The sequence below is a fragment of the Sinocyclocheilus grahami genome, unplaced genomic scaffold (assembly GCF_001515645.1).
Source record: "Sinocyclocheilus grahami isolate Dianchi unplaced genomic scaffold, SAMN03320097.WGS_v1.1 scaffold574.1, whole genome shotgun sequence".
In the NCBI taxonomy this organism is placed as follows: Eukaryota; Metazoa; Chordata; class Actinopteri; order Cypriniformes; family Cyprinidae; genus Sinocyclocheilus; species Sinocyclocheilus grahami.
In genome coordinates this window covers 67,674-83,958 of record NW_015505753.1, presented here as the reverse complement: position 1 = coordinate 83,958, position 16,285 = coordinate 67,674, and the positions used below count along the sequence as shown (strand labels likewise).

Sequence of the window (16,285 nt, the reverse complement as noted above, 5' to 3'; positions counted from 1 at the left end):
ATTGTTATAAATTGAAGCAACACCTCCCCCTTTACCTTTTGGACGTGGCTCATGTTTATAACAGTAATCTTGGGGGGTAGACTCATTTAAAATATTGTAATCATCAGGTTTTAGCCAGGTTTCTGTCAAACAGAGCACATCTAGTTTATGATCAGTGATCATATCATTTACAAAAAGTGCTTTTGTAGAAAGGGACCTGATATTCAATAAGCCAAGCTTTATCATTTGTTTATCCGTATTGCATCTGTTTTTTATTTGTTGAACATCAATTAAATTGTTACTCTTAAAGTGGTTTGGACGTTTTTTGTATTTTCTAGATCGGGGAACAGACACAATCTCTATAGTGTGATATCTAGGTGAAAGAGTTTCTATGTGCTGAGAATTAACGGATTTCTGTGACTTCTTCAGACATGGGTCACGACAAGGCGTTCCCCATAGCGACCCCTAGAGGATGCAGTGTCTCGTTCCCTACTCGGGGAACCATGGTTACATATGTAACCTGAGACATTTTAGTTTAACTTCATAATCCTGGCATGAGTGACAAGTATTTATTCTTTAACTGCTACGTTTATTTCTCTCAGAATCAAGATGACAGTCAAATTGACCAGTATCTAGCATGTGGAATGGACTACAAAACTGTTCGAGATGCAGTAGCCAAAGCCATGCTAGATTGCAACATGAATGCAATACAGAAAGCTATTGAGGTATTTGTTTACTCCTTTGCAACGTGTACACACACACACACACAGACACACTGCTCCAAAATCTAGAGATCTGCCTATCCACCTTATTTTCCCCTTAAGAGCAGGCACGGCCATTTGTAAATTTTATGGGTCTGACTTCCAGTGTCATCCGCTTCCAGCTATTTCTAGCTGTACAAAACCGCTCATTTTGCTGCTTGATATTACAAATTGATGTCTTACTATAATTTTTATGGGTGACTTCCAGTGTCATATCCGCTTCCAGCTATTTCTAGCTGTACAAAACCGCTCATTTTGCTGCTTGATATTACAAATTGATGTCTTACTATAATATTTTAATGTATTATCTTAACTATGAACACACTGGTTTATAGTGCAGTTTTTATCGTTTACTGCACTTTTGTTATTCCTCTTGTTATTTCCCAACAATGGCTAATAAACTGGAAATCTTGCACATTCACAGAAAACGGCTTACGTCCGCGTTCAAAAATAAGGTGGATAGACAATACCAGAGTGCATCTCTGTGGCAGTGACCAGAGTCAGAATTTAACAGGGGCTTTGGGCAAAAATGTCACTAAAATGGAAAAAAGGCCAAATTCAAGAGGGGTAAAAAATGATCCTGCACAAGTAAATAAAATCTAATAAATCTGATGGCTGATTGTTGATTTTGATCGTTTCAATGGTAACTGTCAGTAGTATTCAAGTAACTTTGTTTTTTTTTGTTAAACGGATTCATTTAATAAGATAAGTGTATACATTGTTATATTGCCTCTTAATGGAAAAGTTTTTGACCCTGCTAGTGACCATTAACAGAGATTTAGTTCAGTCACTTGTAAAGTTCCAGTTGGGTTAGGATGCCTCATTATACAGTAACGAGGCAGTTCAATAGTTTGTAGGTATTGTGGCCACTACACGAACACTGAAAGTAAATGCTTAAAATATGCAATCAAATACTTGCCATTTCTCTTCCTCAGTTTTGTTAAACTGCTTTATCTGTGCTGACCAGTTTGTAATGTCTTTCAAAACATCTTTGTCAGAAGGATTGCAACTGCACACCCATGAAGAAAGCTGTTTATCTGCTACTGGCTTTGTTCAGAGAAGTCACCGCCCTGTACAGAAGTGGAAACCCCAACATGCACCCTAAACCTGAGGTAAAAACACAAACATACTCTACACAACAATTATATACTGTATAATAAGCCATATTTTCTGTATTCTATTGATTTTTTTGATAAATGTATATCACTGCTGTGTGTCTGATATTCATGTTGTTTTCTTTAGCAATGTGCTGGCCTTGAAGATTTTATCAGAAGCTCAGAAGTCTTTGTCAATAATGAAATGAGAGCATTTGCTCAAGCGCTGGTGAAAAATGATCTTCATGCTCTGCGTGTACAACCACAGACGTCAGGCAGAGAATTTGTGCTGGTAGAGGTTACAGTTCACATGGCTGCAGTCCTGCTGTGTGGAAATCTGCCTTTACTTAAGCCACTGCAGCAACTGGCACTGTCCCCAAACAACATGATGGTATGAACCCTTCACACTTTACGTGGTGACTAAAATGTGTTTAAGTGTGATATTTCTATCATGTTCTCCTGACAGGCTTCATTCATCCCAACTATGCCTGATGACATGTTGGCAGTTGCCAAGCAGGCCCTGGGACAACTTCAGTGGTATTGTAAGTGGATTGTGGTTGTCTGTGCTGCTTTAGAATTTGCAAGTGTTATGCAAAATTCAAGACCTGGAAAAATTCAGTGCACCTGGAAACCCAGTGGTTAATATCTAACCAGAAATGCAATATTAAATTACCTTACCCTGTTCTAGCTGATGTTAATGCAGTGATAATTAAACAAACTCCCAAAGTTCTGATAATGAAGTTCTAAGATAATATATTTTACATTGTTTGCCTGGGTCTTACATAAAATGTAATTTTCTGTTATATTGAGTACCTCTCTGTTGTAATACCTAAAATAACAGCAACAGCAATAATGTATGCCTATTGACCTATGGTAATATATCTTACAGAATGAAATTCCACAAAAGTTTGCTATGATAACATAAAATTAAACTGATTTTGCAAACCATATTATTGTTCTAATATGACATTTTAAAGTGAAATGGGATATTTAAAAAAAATGTATGGCAGAATTTTCTCCATTGGTGATTTACAGTACATACTGTACCTGAATGGAGGTGCTAGAAGGGAGAGGTAGAAAAATGAGAGGGCCTTGTTATTGTCAGTGAAAAAGAAAAGTCATTTCAGAGATGGAGCAAGTTATTTAACTTCTTAGTTTACTTTTAAGTAATTTAATAAAAGATTATGAAAAGAAAAAAAAACTGAAGAATTGTTTACAAGTCCAGAATGCATGTATTAATAAAGTAAAAGGGATAACCTATTTGAGTCACCATGGGGTCCAAGGGGGCTGGAATTTTGACAGGTCCTTGCCATTGACATGGCTTTCTGCATTGAGAGGATTATATATCGTCATTTCCTAATCTCTGGTGTCCCTTTGTGTTTGACAGTCTGTCCTAATGGTCATCCATGCACTGTTGGTGAGGTAGGGTCATGTGACTTAATTCCTATGATTTGCAGTAACACTGCATTAACTAGATGTTAATTGTCACATAATTAAATTTGTATTTTGTTGTTGTTCTTCTTCTTAAAATTAAAACATGATTTTCTTTCTGTTATCTGTCCAGTGTGGTCAACCCATGGAGGTTGGTCGCTGTCCAGACTGTCATGCACCAATAGGTGGCATCAACCACAATCCTGTTCAAGGTTTCCAAACCATGCAGATACAGTGAGTTACTATTGCAATGAATGCTTGTTTTTTCTCTTTTTTTACCTTAAAAGTTCAAAATGCATTCATATATTAAACTAAACATAATTAATAAATGTTTAGAAGTATTATTTCATGTAAAATATTGTAATTAATGTTAATATATAGACCTTTATGGTAAAGATTTATTGAACAATACAAAATTAGCCTTTTTAATGAAAATCTTGGGATTTATTTTGCTGTATTGACTTGCACACTGTACATTCCTATGTGTCATTCCTTATATAAAAGACTGACTGTTAAATCAGTTTTGACTAAGGCTTTTCTTGATTTTAAATTTAGCCATTTATTAGCCATAATGATTTGTAGAGATGTGGATGGTGTCTTTTTAGAGGTGATTCTTAGAGGTAATTGTTTTAATCAATTTGAGGCAATTGTACCTCTTTGCAGAGGGGACCGTACTCAGTCGGGACACATTCTGGGTGATGCGCAGCGTCGTGACCAACCTGACATGCAGGACACTAAGAATATGTCACCTGCCCCCTTCGCTCTTCTCAGACTGCTCACACACATGTCCATGCTGCTGGGAGCTCAGAACAACCCACAGGTATTACATTCTTTGTTTTCCTTTTCTATATATACGGTCATATCCCAATTCTGGTTTTGAGTATACATGTGATGCATACATTACATACATCCAGATCAAATACACACATTTGTTTGAAGAACTGAGGAAATGTATTAAGAACCAAACCCAGCTCTGGTGTAAAGCCAGCCAAACTTAAACATAAAAACTTACTGAGAGCACCTTTAACTAAATTCATCCCATATTCTTGTGTGTTTCTCTTAAGAGTGTCAGGCAGATCATCAAGCCTGCTGTGCTGGATCCTGGCCCATTCCTGATGACCCATCTTTTGAAGGACATGGAGCAACTAAGCAGAGCTCTAGGCAAAGGGCTGGATGATACAGTCTGTTCAATCCATTTGACCATCCACCGTCTACTGGATCCCCATCAGACCAGCCAGTGTAAGAGTCCCACACCTCATCTTACATTTGTCACTTGCCATATTAATCTCCTACCTCAGAAATTCAAGAAATATAACATTTTGATATTCTAAACAGGGCCTGTTACTTACGATCCAAACCTTTCCACTAAAGATGCAAGAAATGGATGGGAAAATGCCATGAATACTGATGTCATCACACATCAGCTGAAGGTGAACATGTCATCTTTTAGTACATCACAGAACCCAGAATGCATTATGCAACTTAGTTTTAGTGTGTAAATCATGCTTGATTTTCCAAAACATTTTTCATTCTTGAGTAGTTGTTTTATAACACTGGACCTAACAAGAAAGTAAAACCTGAATGTTTAAGAGCTGTTGATTAATTGTTGCATTAATGACCTCAGCAGTAGGGTATTTCTCATAACCCTTACATTTGCGAATTATTACTTTCCATTCTTTGATCTTTCTCTCAGGTTTTGGAGCATCAGCTAAAGGAAGTGAATGCCTTCATCAGGAAAGATGAGCGAGTGTCTTCTAATCCAGTGATGAAGTTGACATTTGGGGAGCCAGGGCTTTTCCTTCGCTCTCTGCCCCAGAACTCCCTCATCCATAATTCATCCATCTGGAGCTGCAGAAGGAAGGTCTCAACGTTGAGTTTGACCCACATTGTGGAGCAAAACAGTGGCCGGGACACCTTGCCAGTGCTCTGGAGGTTCCTTCAGAGGGTAAGATATTTATCAACCAGAGTGTTTCTCATTAGTTGAACAACCAGAGAATGCATTTCATGATGCCTGCTTTCTAGACAGATTGTTTATGTTGTGCAGACAGTCCTTTGATTATTAGCATGCTTGACTTACTAGATTACTTTCTAGGTTAGTCTTACTGACATATGAAGGACCAGCCATAGTTTATTTTGTTTTAACATGCTGATTAGTGGTGGGTTTATCTGCAGTAATAAAACGAGTGGAAAAAATCTGTATTAAAATCATGGCAAAAAAATGTAGAGAAAACAGAAACTGTAAAGCTGTATATTTCAGGAAGCAGAGCTACGGTTAGTGCGGTTCCTTCCAGACATATTGGTTCTCCAGAGGGATTTGGTAAAAAAGTTCCAGAACATGACAGAGCTAAACTACAACACTATTGGAGAGTTCCTGCAAAATCAGAAAGCAGGTACCACCATATTAGTAATGATTTGCCATGGGAAAGTGTTGAGTCAGTATGGAGATATTCATGATTGGTCTATGATCATTTCATTGTTGTTAATCATTTCAGTAAGCTTGTTGATGGTTGATTCAGCACAAATGTTTTTAGCCATTATATGCAAGTATATGCCATTTCTCTAATAATAACGTTTACTTTCATTGCAAACATAGTGATTGTGCCATGTTTTCATTCAACAGCTTCACTCACTGCTTGGTATGAAAAGCGCATAAAAATCTTTATATCAACTTGGAACCAAATCAGGGTATCTCTGGCTACCACAGGTAAACCATCTCCTGTCTACAATGGCAAGCATAAGTTTGTGAAAATAACTGAATTTCTGTATTGATTAAAGTGTTGTCTGATCTTCAAGTCACAATTCTAGACAAACACAGTCTGATTTAACTAATAACACAAAACATAGTCAGTGTCTTCAATAAAATGTTGAAAAGTACAGTTCATTGACCGGTTCAATTGCAGTACTTTATCCAGCCTGCTCTCTGTTACAACTTTTCCTAAAGCTAATTGAAGTCAGTTAAGGAGATAAGATTGGAAGTGTGGGTGCTCTGCCCTTTATTTAAGGCACACAAAGCCTGGTTACCAACAAATAAAGCTGACTTCACTTGACTTTAAAAAAAAATAAAATAAAAAAAAATAAAAATAAAAAAATCCTTAAAATATGTAAACATTTATTTTAATGTTTTGTATTGTACACATTACAGAGATGCACAAACCTGGACAAGGCTTTAGCATTGGTAAAGACCTATTAAGTTATTCATAAATAAGTAGGTATGATGCCCTGTCTACAAATGTAGAAAATTCAATTGCTGCTTTCTCCACCATACACTGTTAGTGATTAAATAATGTATTCAATAGAAATGTGAAAAGTGCAACTTTATACATTTCTTAGTTTAGTCAGATTTGTTTGTCTATAATTGCTCATTAAATTGCGATCAGACCTCATTTTATGAGTAATCCGTGAATGCTTGTGAATATTTGGATTTCTGCACTGTCTTATTCTTTCCACTGTCGTGACCACTTTCTTTCCACTTTAGACCACTGTGCAGTAATTTCTTCGACTGATGTCTATTATTTTTTTCCATTGATGAGTGATGCATGAGATGCTCTGTTTGTGTCAGGAGAGATAAAGCTGCCGGACGATTACACTCGGGAGGATCTGGGTTTGGATGCAGACATGCAGGTGCTGCTGCCGCAAAGAAGCGGCCTGGGCCTGTGCTCCACTGCCCTCGTCAGCTACCTCATCACCCTGCACAATGACCTCATCTACACTGTTGAAAAATACACCAGAGAGGAGTCTGGGTAAGAGATTCAGCAAATTTAGTCGCATGTCATTTGTGGTGTTTGATATAGTAGTCACTGCTTAGGGTTATGGGTTTGCTGAAGTCAATAACTCATAAGTATTAATCATCATGACATAACTCATCATGTACCATTTGTGGCTATGAGAGATATTTCATACCATGAGTCTTCAGATGTTTACGTTTTACTGTTATTGATTGTTCAGCAATAGTTCTCTGCCAGCTTAACTCAAGGTCCAAAATGCAGCTGCTAGACTTCTTAGTGGTAATGACCACATTACCCCTGTCTTATTCTCTCTGCATTGGTTGCCGGTGTGTTTTAGAATAGAGTTTAAGATTTTACTCTTTGTTTATAAGGTCTTAAATGGGTTAGCACATTCTTATTTATCTGAACTTGTGACTTAACATATCTGCTAGATGTTTAAGGTCATCAAATCAGAGAGAAAGGGAGACTGGGCTTTTGTCATAGTCAGCCCCAAATTGTGGAATAGCCTACCTTTTATCTGTTAGGATAATCGCTACAGATTCTCTGTTTAAAGCAAAACTTAAAACCTTCCTTTTAGAGAAGGCTTATAATATGTGTGTCATGCTGAGCATACAAAGACATAATACGTACAGAGAAAAAAGCTATTTTATTGTTTTGATTTATTTTTTTATATTGGTTTTGCTATTTTTGTACAGCACAATGGTCAGTGACTCTTGATTTATTGTGATAAATAAGCTAAACTAAACAGACCATCAACTTAAAAACAATTTTTAAAAAATCCAATATTTCATTGAAACATTTCAACATTACTTTGAAATCAGACTTACAATTTTCACTTTGCAGATGATAAAACAGCTTGTGATGCTGGATGAGTGAAAAAAACACCTACAGGCTTACTTTGAACTAGGGTTCTGCGTCGTAACTAAAGACAACAATATTGCTTAGTGGTGTAATATTATATTATAATATTTAATATTATATTACGCTGGGGACCACATAGCAACACACTGGGGGAAAAAACACTCAGAACCCTGAATCACTGTGAGTTAGCAGTTAAATTTAGCAGTTTTAAGCCTACCACACCCAATTTCCCAGGTAGACACATCCAGGTCATTCTCTGTCCTGTTTCCTTCCAGTTACACGGTAAGCCCAGGTGACCTGACGGAGATGCACGTGATCCGTTATGAGTATGAGCGGGATGTGCTGCCATTGGTGCTGTCCAACTGCCAATATAGGATGGAGCATGGGCAGGAAACCCTGGCCGAGTACGACCTGCCCAAGATTCAGCAGCAGATCCTCACCCGCTTTCTACAGGGCAAACCACACATCACCCTTAATGTATGTCACAGCACCACAAGAGTTGAAAAATGCCTGTTCAGATGTGTTTTCAGTAGTTCTTCAGGCTTGACAACCAGTAGAGTAGATAAAAGAGTAAAATTGCATTTATTTTTTTGTTATGTGTTTTTGTCTTTTCATGTTTCAGGGTATTCCGACACTGGTGAACAGACAGGACAGAAATTATGAGATCATATTTAAAGATGTTAAGGGCAAAGTTCAACAAGTAAGTTTATATTATTTATTACATTATAGATGTTTACATAACATTGTATTGGTTATGTTATTGTTAGATGTAGGTCCAATGCTCAAAATGCTCTTAATGAGTATTAACATTGGATGTAATTTAATTTTAAAAGATGCATTTAAACATTTTATCCATGTCACAAGCCGTTATATTATTGTGTATCCAAAGGAGTCGTTGCAGCCTCTGACACAGTACGACCTCGTGAAGGAGCTGCAGTCCTACAGTGACGTGTGTGAGGCCCTGTCCACAGTCGAACTGGCCCTGGGTTTCCTCGCCATGACGGGGGGAGAGCCACACATGCAGCTGAGCACTTATTTGAAGGAGGTGCTACAGATGACTGACCACATGGCCCCACATGTCTTCAAGGTTGGTCATGTACATACTTTCTGCATTTATTATTTTTAAGCAGTGGTGTTACAAGGATACTATCCTCACTGGTCTTAAGGAAGCCCTGTATAGTTAGATTGGTTTAATGTCGTGATCAGACTTGCTTCTCTTAGGGGGCTTTAACACACATTCTTGTGTTAAAAAACTGTTAGGTGGAACAGAAGAGGCCTTGAGATATTTAAATGTTGAAATACTTTAACCTTGATGTTAACTTCAAAAACACAGTGTTTGTGACGCAAGATGCTAAAAAAGACCTGCATACGATTAATCATAGAATTAAAAAGTAGCACACATTGAAATCTAGACTTGTCAGTCTCACTAATTGACCGCTCTGTCTCAATCCCTAATCTGTTTTCTGTCAATGTGTAATACCTGTATGTGATAATTGTGTGTGCAGGCATTAAGTAGGTGCAGCCTGAAACACTGTGTGGCACTGTGGCAGCTGCTCAGCTCTCTGAAATCTGAGACAATGCTACGTCTGAAGAGGGTGAGACACTCAACACAGTAAATATAGTATTCTGTTTTGTGCTTTTAGTGAGTTTGTATGTGGTAATGACTCTGTTCATCTGCTCTTCAGGACCCGTTTGTGGGCATCAGCAAAGAGTACAGACGTCCTTTGCAGGAGGAACACAAGAGGCTGCTCACTAGTTTTTTCACTAAGTCCAGCGCTGATGCCTTCCTGTTGGAGATGCATGAGTTTCTGCTTTTGGTCCTGAAGAACCCAAAAGCTACGGACACCTTTAGGCCTGACTGGGGGTGAGACCTGTTAGGAATATTACAAGCGCTGCAACTTTTCTTCTAAATTTTGCTTTCTTCAAATGTGCACAACCAGTTTCACTTTTGCTTCAGCTCATTATTTAGGCAGTTTAACAGTTAATGAAACATTTTCGAGAATTGCTTATGTAGTGATTATACCAGTGTTTAGTGCAATGCTGATTCTTCTGAGCCACAAGCATAAATAAAATGTACCCAGTTTGTTAATGTAATAAGAATATTGCATGTCCTTTAGTTGTACTATCCTCATCAGCTGCACTAAAACAAAAAATAACGCTAGTGTAGTCTGATTCACAAACAAATTACTTGAAAGGACACCTTCCTTCCTTGATTTCTTTTCACTTACATTACATTTGGAATCAGTCTAGCAAACACTTAATAAACTCACTGAATTCATCAGAGCGGTTACTGAATAAACATTTGACTCACTTACTGAACTGCAAGTTATAGCAGTAGCTGGGGTTTTTTTTTTTTTTTTGTACTGAAGGCTTGTAAAACTAAAAGTAATTTCTGACTGGTTTTGTGGAACATAAGCCCCACTCTCTATTAAATAAGTTCAGAAATTAAGTTCTGTGTAATACAGTGGAATGACACAGGGAAAAAGTATTGAACACATGAAGAAAGGGAGGTGCAAAAAGGCATGGAAAGCCAAGACCTGAAATCAATCAGTAATTAGAAAGCAATCCTGCCCCTTGTTAGTGGAAATTAATATTAGCTGGTTCAGTCTCAATTAATGGCCTATAAAAAGGTGTCTTATTACCAACATGTCACACAAGAAACATTTCATGATGGCTAAAAGCAAAGAGCTCTCAAGACCTTCGCAAACTTATTGTTGCAAAACATACTGATGGCATTGGTTACAGAAGCATTTCTATACTTCTGAATGTTCCAGTTAGCACTGTTGGGGCCATAATCCGGATGTGGAAAGAACATTATTTCACCATAAACCGGCCACAACCAGGTGCTCCTCACAAGATTTCTGACAGAGGAGTGAAAAGAATTATCAGAAAAGTTGTCTAAGAGCCAAGGACCACTTGTGGAGTGCTTACAAAAGACCTGGAATTAGCAAGTACAATTGTTTCAAAGAAAGCAATAAGTAATGCACTCAATCGCCGGTGCCTGTATTCAGTCTCACCATGCCTGTATGGTCTTGCTCACCATGCAAGACTCCATTGCTGAAGATAAAGCATGTTGAAGCTCGTTAAAGAATGACCCGGCCAATCACCTGACTTGAATCCAATAGAAAATCTATGGAAAGAACTACAGATCCGAGTTCATAGAAGATGCCCACAGAACCTTCAAGATTTGAAGGCTGTTTGTGTGAAAGAATCATACCTGAGCAATGCATGCGACTAGTTTCTCCATACAGGAGGCGTCTTGAAGTTGTCATTACCAACAAAGGCTTTTGTACGAAGTTTTTTTCCCTGGATCATTCCATTGTATTATACATAACTTAATTTCTGAACTAATTTGTTTTGTTTTCTTTGTATGTATGGATTATTTGGGTTGTTACCAACATCTGCTGAAAATTGTCAACAGCACCTTTAGAAATATATTTATTGAGAAAAATGGTGACGTGTTCAATACTTATTATTCAGTATTCAATATTTCAATTTCATAATGCATATACAGTGGGTAAATATTGAACTATTGAATTTTGTACATACATACATACATACATATTATACACACAGTATATAATGTATGTAGTTATTGACCAAAAAAATGTCTGAATACAAATTTGTGGACTATGAAAGAAGAAAATTATATGCCGTTTACAAAAAAAAATCTATAAAATTGTGGTGGCAAAAAGTATTACACTGAAAATACTATATCTCAAGATAATCAGTTAATTAAGTTGGGTTTTGTGTTCTACAGCAATCTGCAGAGCAGAATCTGTGGGTGCCTTGTTAAGATTGTGGTGATGTGCACTCTAAAGCTCCTGTTGAACATATGAAAATCTATCATAACTCACTAAATTCTGTCTGTCTTCCAGTCTTAAAGACACTGTTGTGTCCTACATGGAGCGTAAAGATCTGGGCATTCCTCCTGAGGTGGATGAGTTCTTCCCTGAAGAGATCCTGCTCTCACAGTACACAGACACATGGAAGTTCTCTGTTCTTCTCAGACAAGAAAGAAACCAAATATAGATTCTGTATGAAGTACTTCTGTTGTCTTACCCTAATAGTCACTCTCATATCAGGGAAAACTTAGAAATTATTTACAAATGACATCAGTACAAACTTGTGAAAACAGTGCCTTTTGTGCACCTGCATATTTGCTCCCTTATATAAAGCAATTTATACTGTAATATTAAGGTACAATCTGTCAAAGTAATCTCTCAGATAATTAGCAAGTACAATACAACTTATTACAAAGTATAGAAAGTTCAAAACAATCATAAGTGTAACTTTTTTGCTGTAACTTTTTTTCTCTGTTTTGTTTGAAAGTTGCCAACAATTGCTTCACCATCCCTTCTTTATTTGTTTACTTGTTACTTTAAGATACATACACACTCATTTAAGAATGTGAACTGTTGATTGTTGAAATATACACTCCACATCATGAGCCCAGACCTGGATGCACTTATATCCATGTCTTTGTTTTTGTCCATATTTTTGATAGCATGTTGTTTTTTTGGTTAATGTAGTTACATAGGTGTTCCATAAAAAATTAAAATATCTTTTACAGCTTTTTAGGGATTTCTAACCTCATTTTCCATTGCATTTTTTTCTGTGCTTTTACTATCCTAAAAACAATGTTTCTGTGATCAACATGTATGCTGGAAAAATGCTGTGATGCTTTTTCTGTGACTAACATGGATTTGAATAAAGAGTTATTAAATATGTTTGCTTCCACTTCAAAGTTGGCATGTTGTATAACAAGCATGTTTAAAGTTTTTGATTTGTTTGGAAGGTGACCCCCCTCCAGTAAAAATAATATTATTCAGATACAGTTTTTAAATATATTTCTACAGATTGCCCTAACCGATATGCTCTAAGGAGCTGTAGAACATTGACCTACCTGGTTGCTATCGACTGATGCTCACTTACAGTGGTGTAGCAAATTAGCTCAAAAGGGAAATGTATATAAATAATTACAATTAATTATAATTAATTTCAAATATTTATATCAGCTGCCAGTAGTAACTGCAGCAGAATTAATATTGTCATCAACTAGTCTGTTCGTCCCGCGAACATACATTCAGTATAATTTCATATCAACTCTAAGAAATGATACTTTCGTGGGCACAGAAAATAACCTTACAGTATTAATGCATTCGAGCATGTAGCTTGATCGCTTGTAAATTCAATGTCCCTTTTACTATTCCAATGACAGAATCAGAAACTCATGTAATTCGTGCACATACGTTTTATTAACTAAACACCAACACATAACTAGTCTAAATAAACATACACTCACGCGTACATACAAAGGGGAGCTAAAGTGGATGAATGAAGCCATTAGAGAACCAGAGAATGCAGTTACGTTCTTCCCAGGTGGAAAGTGAAAAAGAGCTAAAGAGAGACAGCTGAGATCCAAGGATCTTTGGTTGAATGGAAAGACAAGGCCGAAAGCCTGGCACAAACTTAAGGGTTCCAGAAGAGTTCTAGCTCACATCCTCATTTTCTCTGAATCTAACAACTGCAGACTGTCTGTGTCAAGGTCTTTCATGTGCGGCTGCACCGGTGTTCTGACAAATAATGCTACCTATCATATTATGCTACCAACACTGTATTTATCTTACTGTAAGGGTAGGTTTAGGGTTGGGGTAGGTGTACAGCCTCACACCTCATTAATATCATGCTGGAAGCAAAATCTGATAGGTAGCACTTTTCGCTATCGAATCATGCTACCATCTGTTTTAATGGGAGGTAGCAAAATCTGACAGGGTAGCACAAATCGTCAGAAAACAGGCTCTGGGACTTAGCAACCAGAAGACGGGAAGGTGATGAGAGATGAGTGAAAAGACTAAAAAGCAAGGCGGGTCACTGAAGTGAGGCCTTTTAAGTTCTGTGGAGGTCACATCTCTCGGGAGTCAAAGAGCCAATGGTGACTTGCACTTTTGGAAGGAAAGTTTATGACTCTTTGTCTTCGCAGCATGGTAATTTCCAAATGCAATTCGACTGGGTGTTGATGCAAAACTACTAAAGATTCTTAGAACACTAATATGTTGCATAAGTATCAACAAATAAATATAAACTCAATTAGATCATCCAAAGATGAATTCATAGAGACCAAACATGGTATATAGGTAAGATTACATGAATGAGGGTTTCTATCATAAGCATGCATAAAACAGTATACAATACAAAAGACAATAAACAAGGACAGTAATAATATACACAATTACCTGAGGATAAGTGTGATAGGAAGGTCAAGGTTTGTCTGTGAATGAATAGGGAAGAGTCCATTTCTATGGCATTGTGTGTCTTTCCTATGGGTAAATGAAGTAAGTGTTGCTCTGCCTGCAATTCCTTTGAGCAATAAAACTAGTGTTATCTGATGATTTGTCTTTGGTTGCCATGGAACCAGAGGCCTGTTCTGCCTTTTTGAGGTGTTAGCTGCTTTTTGGGGGAAGGGTCCATAGATCCTCATAGTGGACCCTTTGGTTGGGTGAGGGGGTGTTAGAGATTATTTGTTAAATATAACAAATAATTGGGTGTCTAATTGGTCCAAACGCTACAATGGCCTAGGAGCTAAGTCTAAGACCACAGAAATTCTGGAGAGTTAAAAACAGAAGTGATGTGAAGCTTATATTTTTGTCAAAAACACGTTCTTGTGGGCAAAAAAAAAAAATCCATGATTAATGCATTCGAGCATGTAGCTTGATCGCTTGTAAATTCAATGTCCCTTTTACTATTCCAATGACAGAATCAGAAACTCATGTAATTCGTGCACATACGTTTTATTAACTAAACACCAACACATAACTAGTCTAAATAAACATACACTCACGCGTACATACAAAGGGGAGCTAAAGTGGATGAATGAAGCCATTAGAGAACCAGAGAATGCAGTTACGTTCTTCCCAGGTGGAAAGTGAAAAAGAGCTAAAGAGAGACAGCTGAGATCCAAGGATCTTTGGTTGAATGGAAAGACAAGGCCGAAAGCCTGGCACAAACTTAAGGGTTCCAGAAGAGTTCTAGCTCACATCCTCATTTTCTCTGAATCTAACAACTGCAGACTGTCTGTGTCAAGGTCTTTCATGTGCGGCTGCACCGGTGTTCTGACAAATAATGCTACCTATCATATTATGCTACCAACACTGTATTTATCTTACTGTAAGGGTAGGTTTAGGGTTGGGGTAGGTGTACAGCCTCACACCTCATTAATATCATGCTGGAAGCAAAATCTGATAGGTAGCACTTTTCGCTATCGAATCATGCTACCATCTGTTTTAATGGGAGGTAGCAAAATCTGACAGGGTAGCACAAATCGTCAGAAAACAGGCTCTGGGACTTAGCAACCAGAAGACGGGAAGGTGATGAGAGATGAGTGAAAAGACTAAAAAGCAAGGCGGGTCACTGAAGTGAGGCCTTTTAAGTTCTGTGGAGGTCACATCTCTCGGGAGTCAAAGAGCCAATGGTGACTTGCACTTTTGGAAGGAAAGTTTATGACTCTTTGTCTTCGCAGCATGGTAATTTCCAAATGCAATTCGACTGGGTGTTGATGCAAAACTACTAAAGATTCTTAGAACACTAATATGTTGCATAAGTATCAACAAATAAATATAAACTCAATTAGATCATCCAAAGATGAATTCATAGAGACCAAACATGGTATATAGGTAAGATTACATGAATGAGGGTTTCTATCATAAGCATGCATAAAACAGTATACAATACAAAAGACAATAAACAAGGACAGTAATAATATACACAATTACCTGAGGATAAGTGTGATAGGAAGGTCAAGGTTTGTCTGTGAATGAATAGGGAAGAGTCCATTTCTATGGCATTGTGTGTCTTTCCTATGGGTAAATGAAGTAAGTGTTGCTCTGCCTGCAATTCCTTTGAGCAATAAAACTAGTGTTATCTGATGATTTGTCTTTGGTTGCCATGGAACCAGAGGCCTGTTCTGCCTTTTTGAGGTGTTAGCTGCTTTTTGGGGGAAGGGTCCATAGATCCTCATAGTGGACCCTTTGGTTGGGTGAGGGGGTGTTAGAGATTATTTGTTAAATATAACAAATAATTGGGTGTCTAATTGGTCCAAACGCTACAATGGCCTAGGAGCTAAGTCTAAGACCACAGAAATTCTGGAGAGTTAAAAACAGAAGTGATGTGAAGCTTATATTTTTGTCAAAAACACGTTCTTGTGGGCAAAAAAAAAAAATCCATGTATGTTCCCTTTCATACATTCTCCCAATGCTATAAATGCTATTATTATCAGTTACACTTTATTTTAAGGTGTCCTTGTTACCGTGTAATAAGACATTAGACAGTAATATTACTTATATGTGCTTAGGGTTAGGATTAGGGTTTGGCTTAAGGTTTTGAAGTAACAAGTTAGAGCATAAAGTGTTACCCAATTATCTAACTATCAGTTGAT

General features: G+C 37.4%; 1 protein-coding gene across 5 annotated transcripts in view; it reads left to right on the top strand.

Annotated features, from left to right (window-relative positions):
• Positions 1-12,572, top strand: part of LOC107556605 (E3 ubiquitin-protein ligase rnf213-alpha-like) — a 64,441-nt gene extending 51,869 nt beyond the window's left edge. For 3 of the 5 annotated variants that reach the window (XM_016239739.1, XM_016239737.1, XM_016239735.1), the window contains 19 exons: positions 582-704; positions 1,739-1,852; positions 1,983-2,225; positions 2,301-2,376; positions 3,222-3,256; positions 3,399-3,499; positions 3,929-4,085; positions 4,330-4,504; positions 4,601-4,695; positions 4,959-5,210; positions 5,523-5,655; positions 5,886-5,969; positions 6,825-7,005; positions 8,127-8,328; positions 8,474-8,551; positions 8,741-8,938; positions 9,357-9,446; positions 9,537-9,715; positions 11,730-12,572. In XM_016239739.1, coding sequence (XP_016095225.1) covers positions 582-704; positions 1,739-1,852; positions 1,983-2,225; positions 2,301-2,376; positions 3,222-3,256; positions 3,399-3,499; positions 3,929-4,085; positions 4,330-4,504; positions 4,601-4,695; positions 4,959-5,210; positions 5,523-5,655; positions 5,886-5,969; positions 6,825-7,005; positions 8,127-8,328; positions 8,474-8,551; positions 8,741-8,938; positions 9,357-9,446; positions 9,537-9,715; positions 11,730-11,883 — 2,670 coding nt within the window. In that variant the 3' untranslated portion in view covers positions 11,884-12,572. Of the gene's footprint in view, positions 1-581; positions 705-1,738; positions 1,853-1,982; positions 2,226-2,300; positions 2,377-3,221; positions 3,257-3,398; positions 3,500-3,928; positions 4,086-4,329; positions 4,505-4,600; positions 4,696-4,958; positions 5,211-5,522; positions 5,656-5,885; positions 5,970-6,824; positions 7,006-8,126; positions 8,329-8,473; positions 8,552-8,740; positions 8,939-9,356; positions 9,447-9,536; positions 9,716-11,729 lie in introns of those variants that run through there. The other 2 variants (XM_016239736.1, XR_001605303.1) reach the window with 2 other exon arrangements.
• Positions 12,573-16,285: the final 3,713 nt, after the last annotated feature.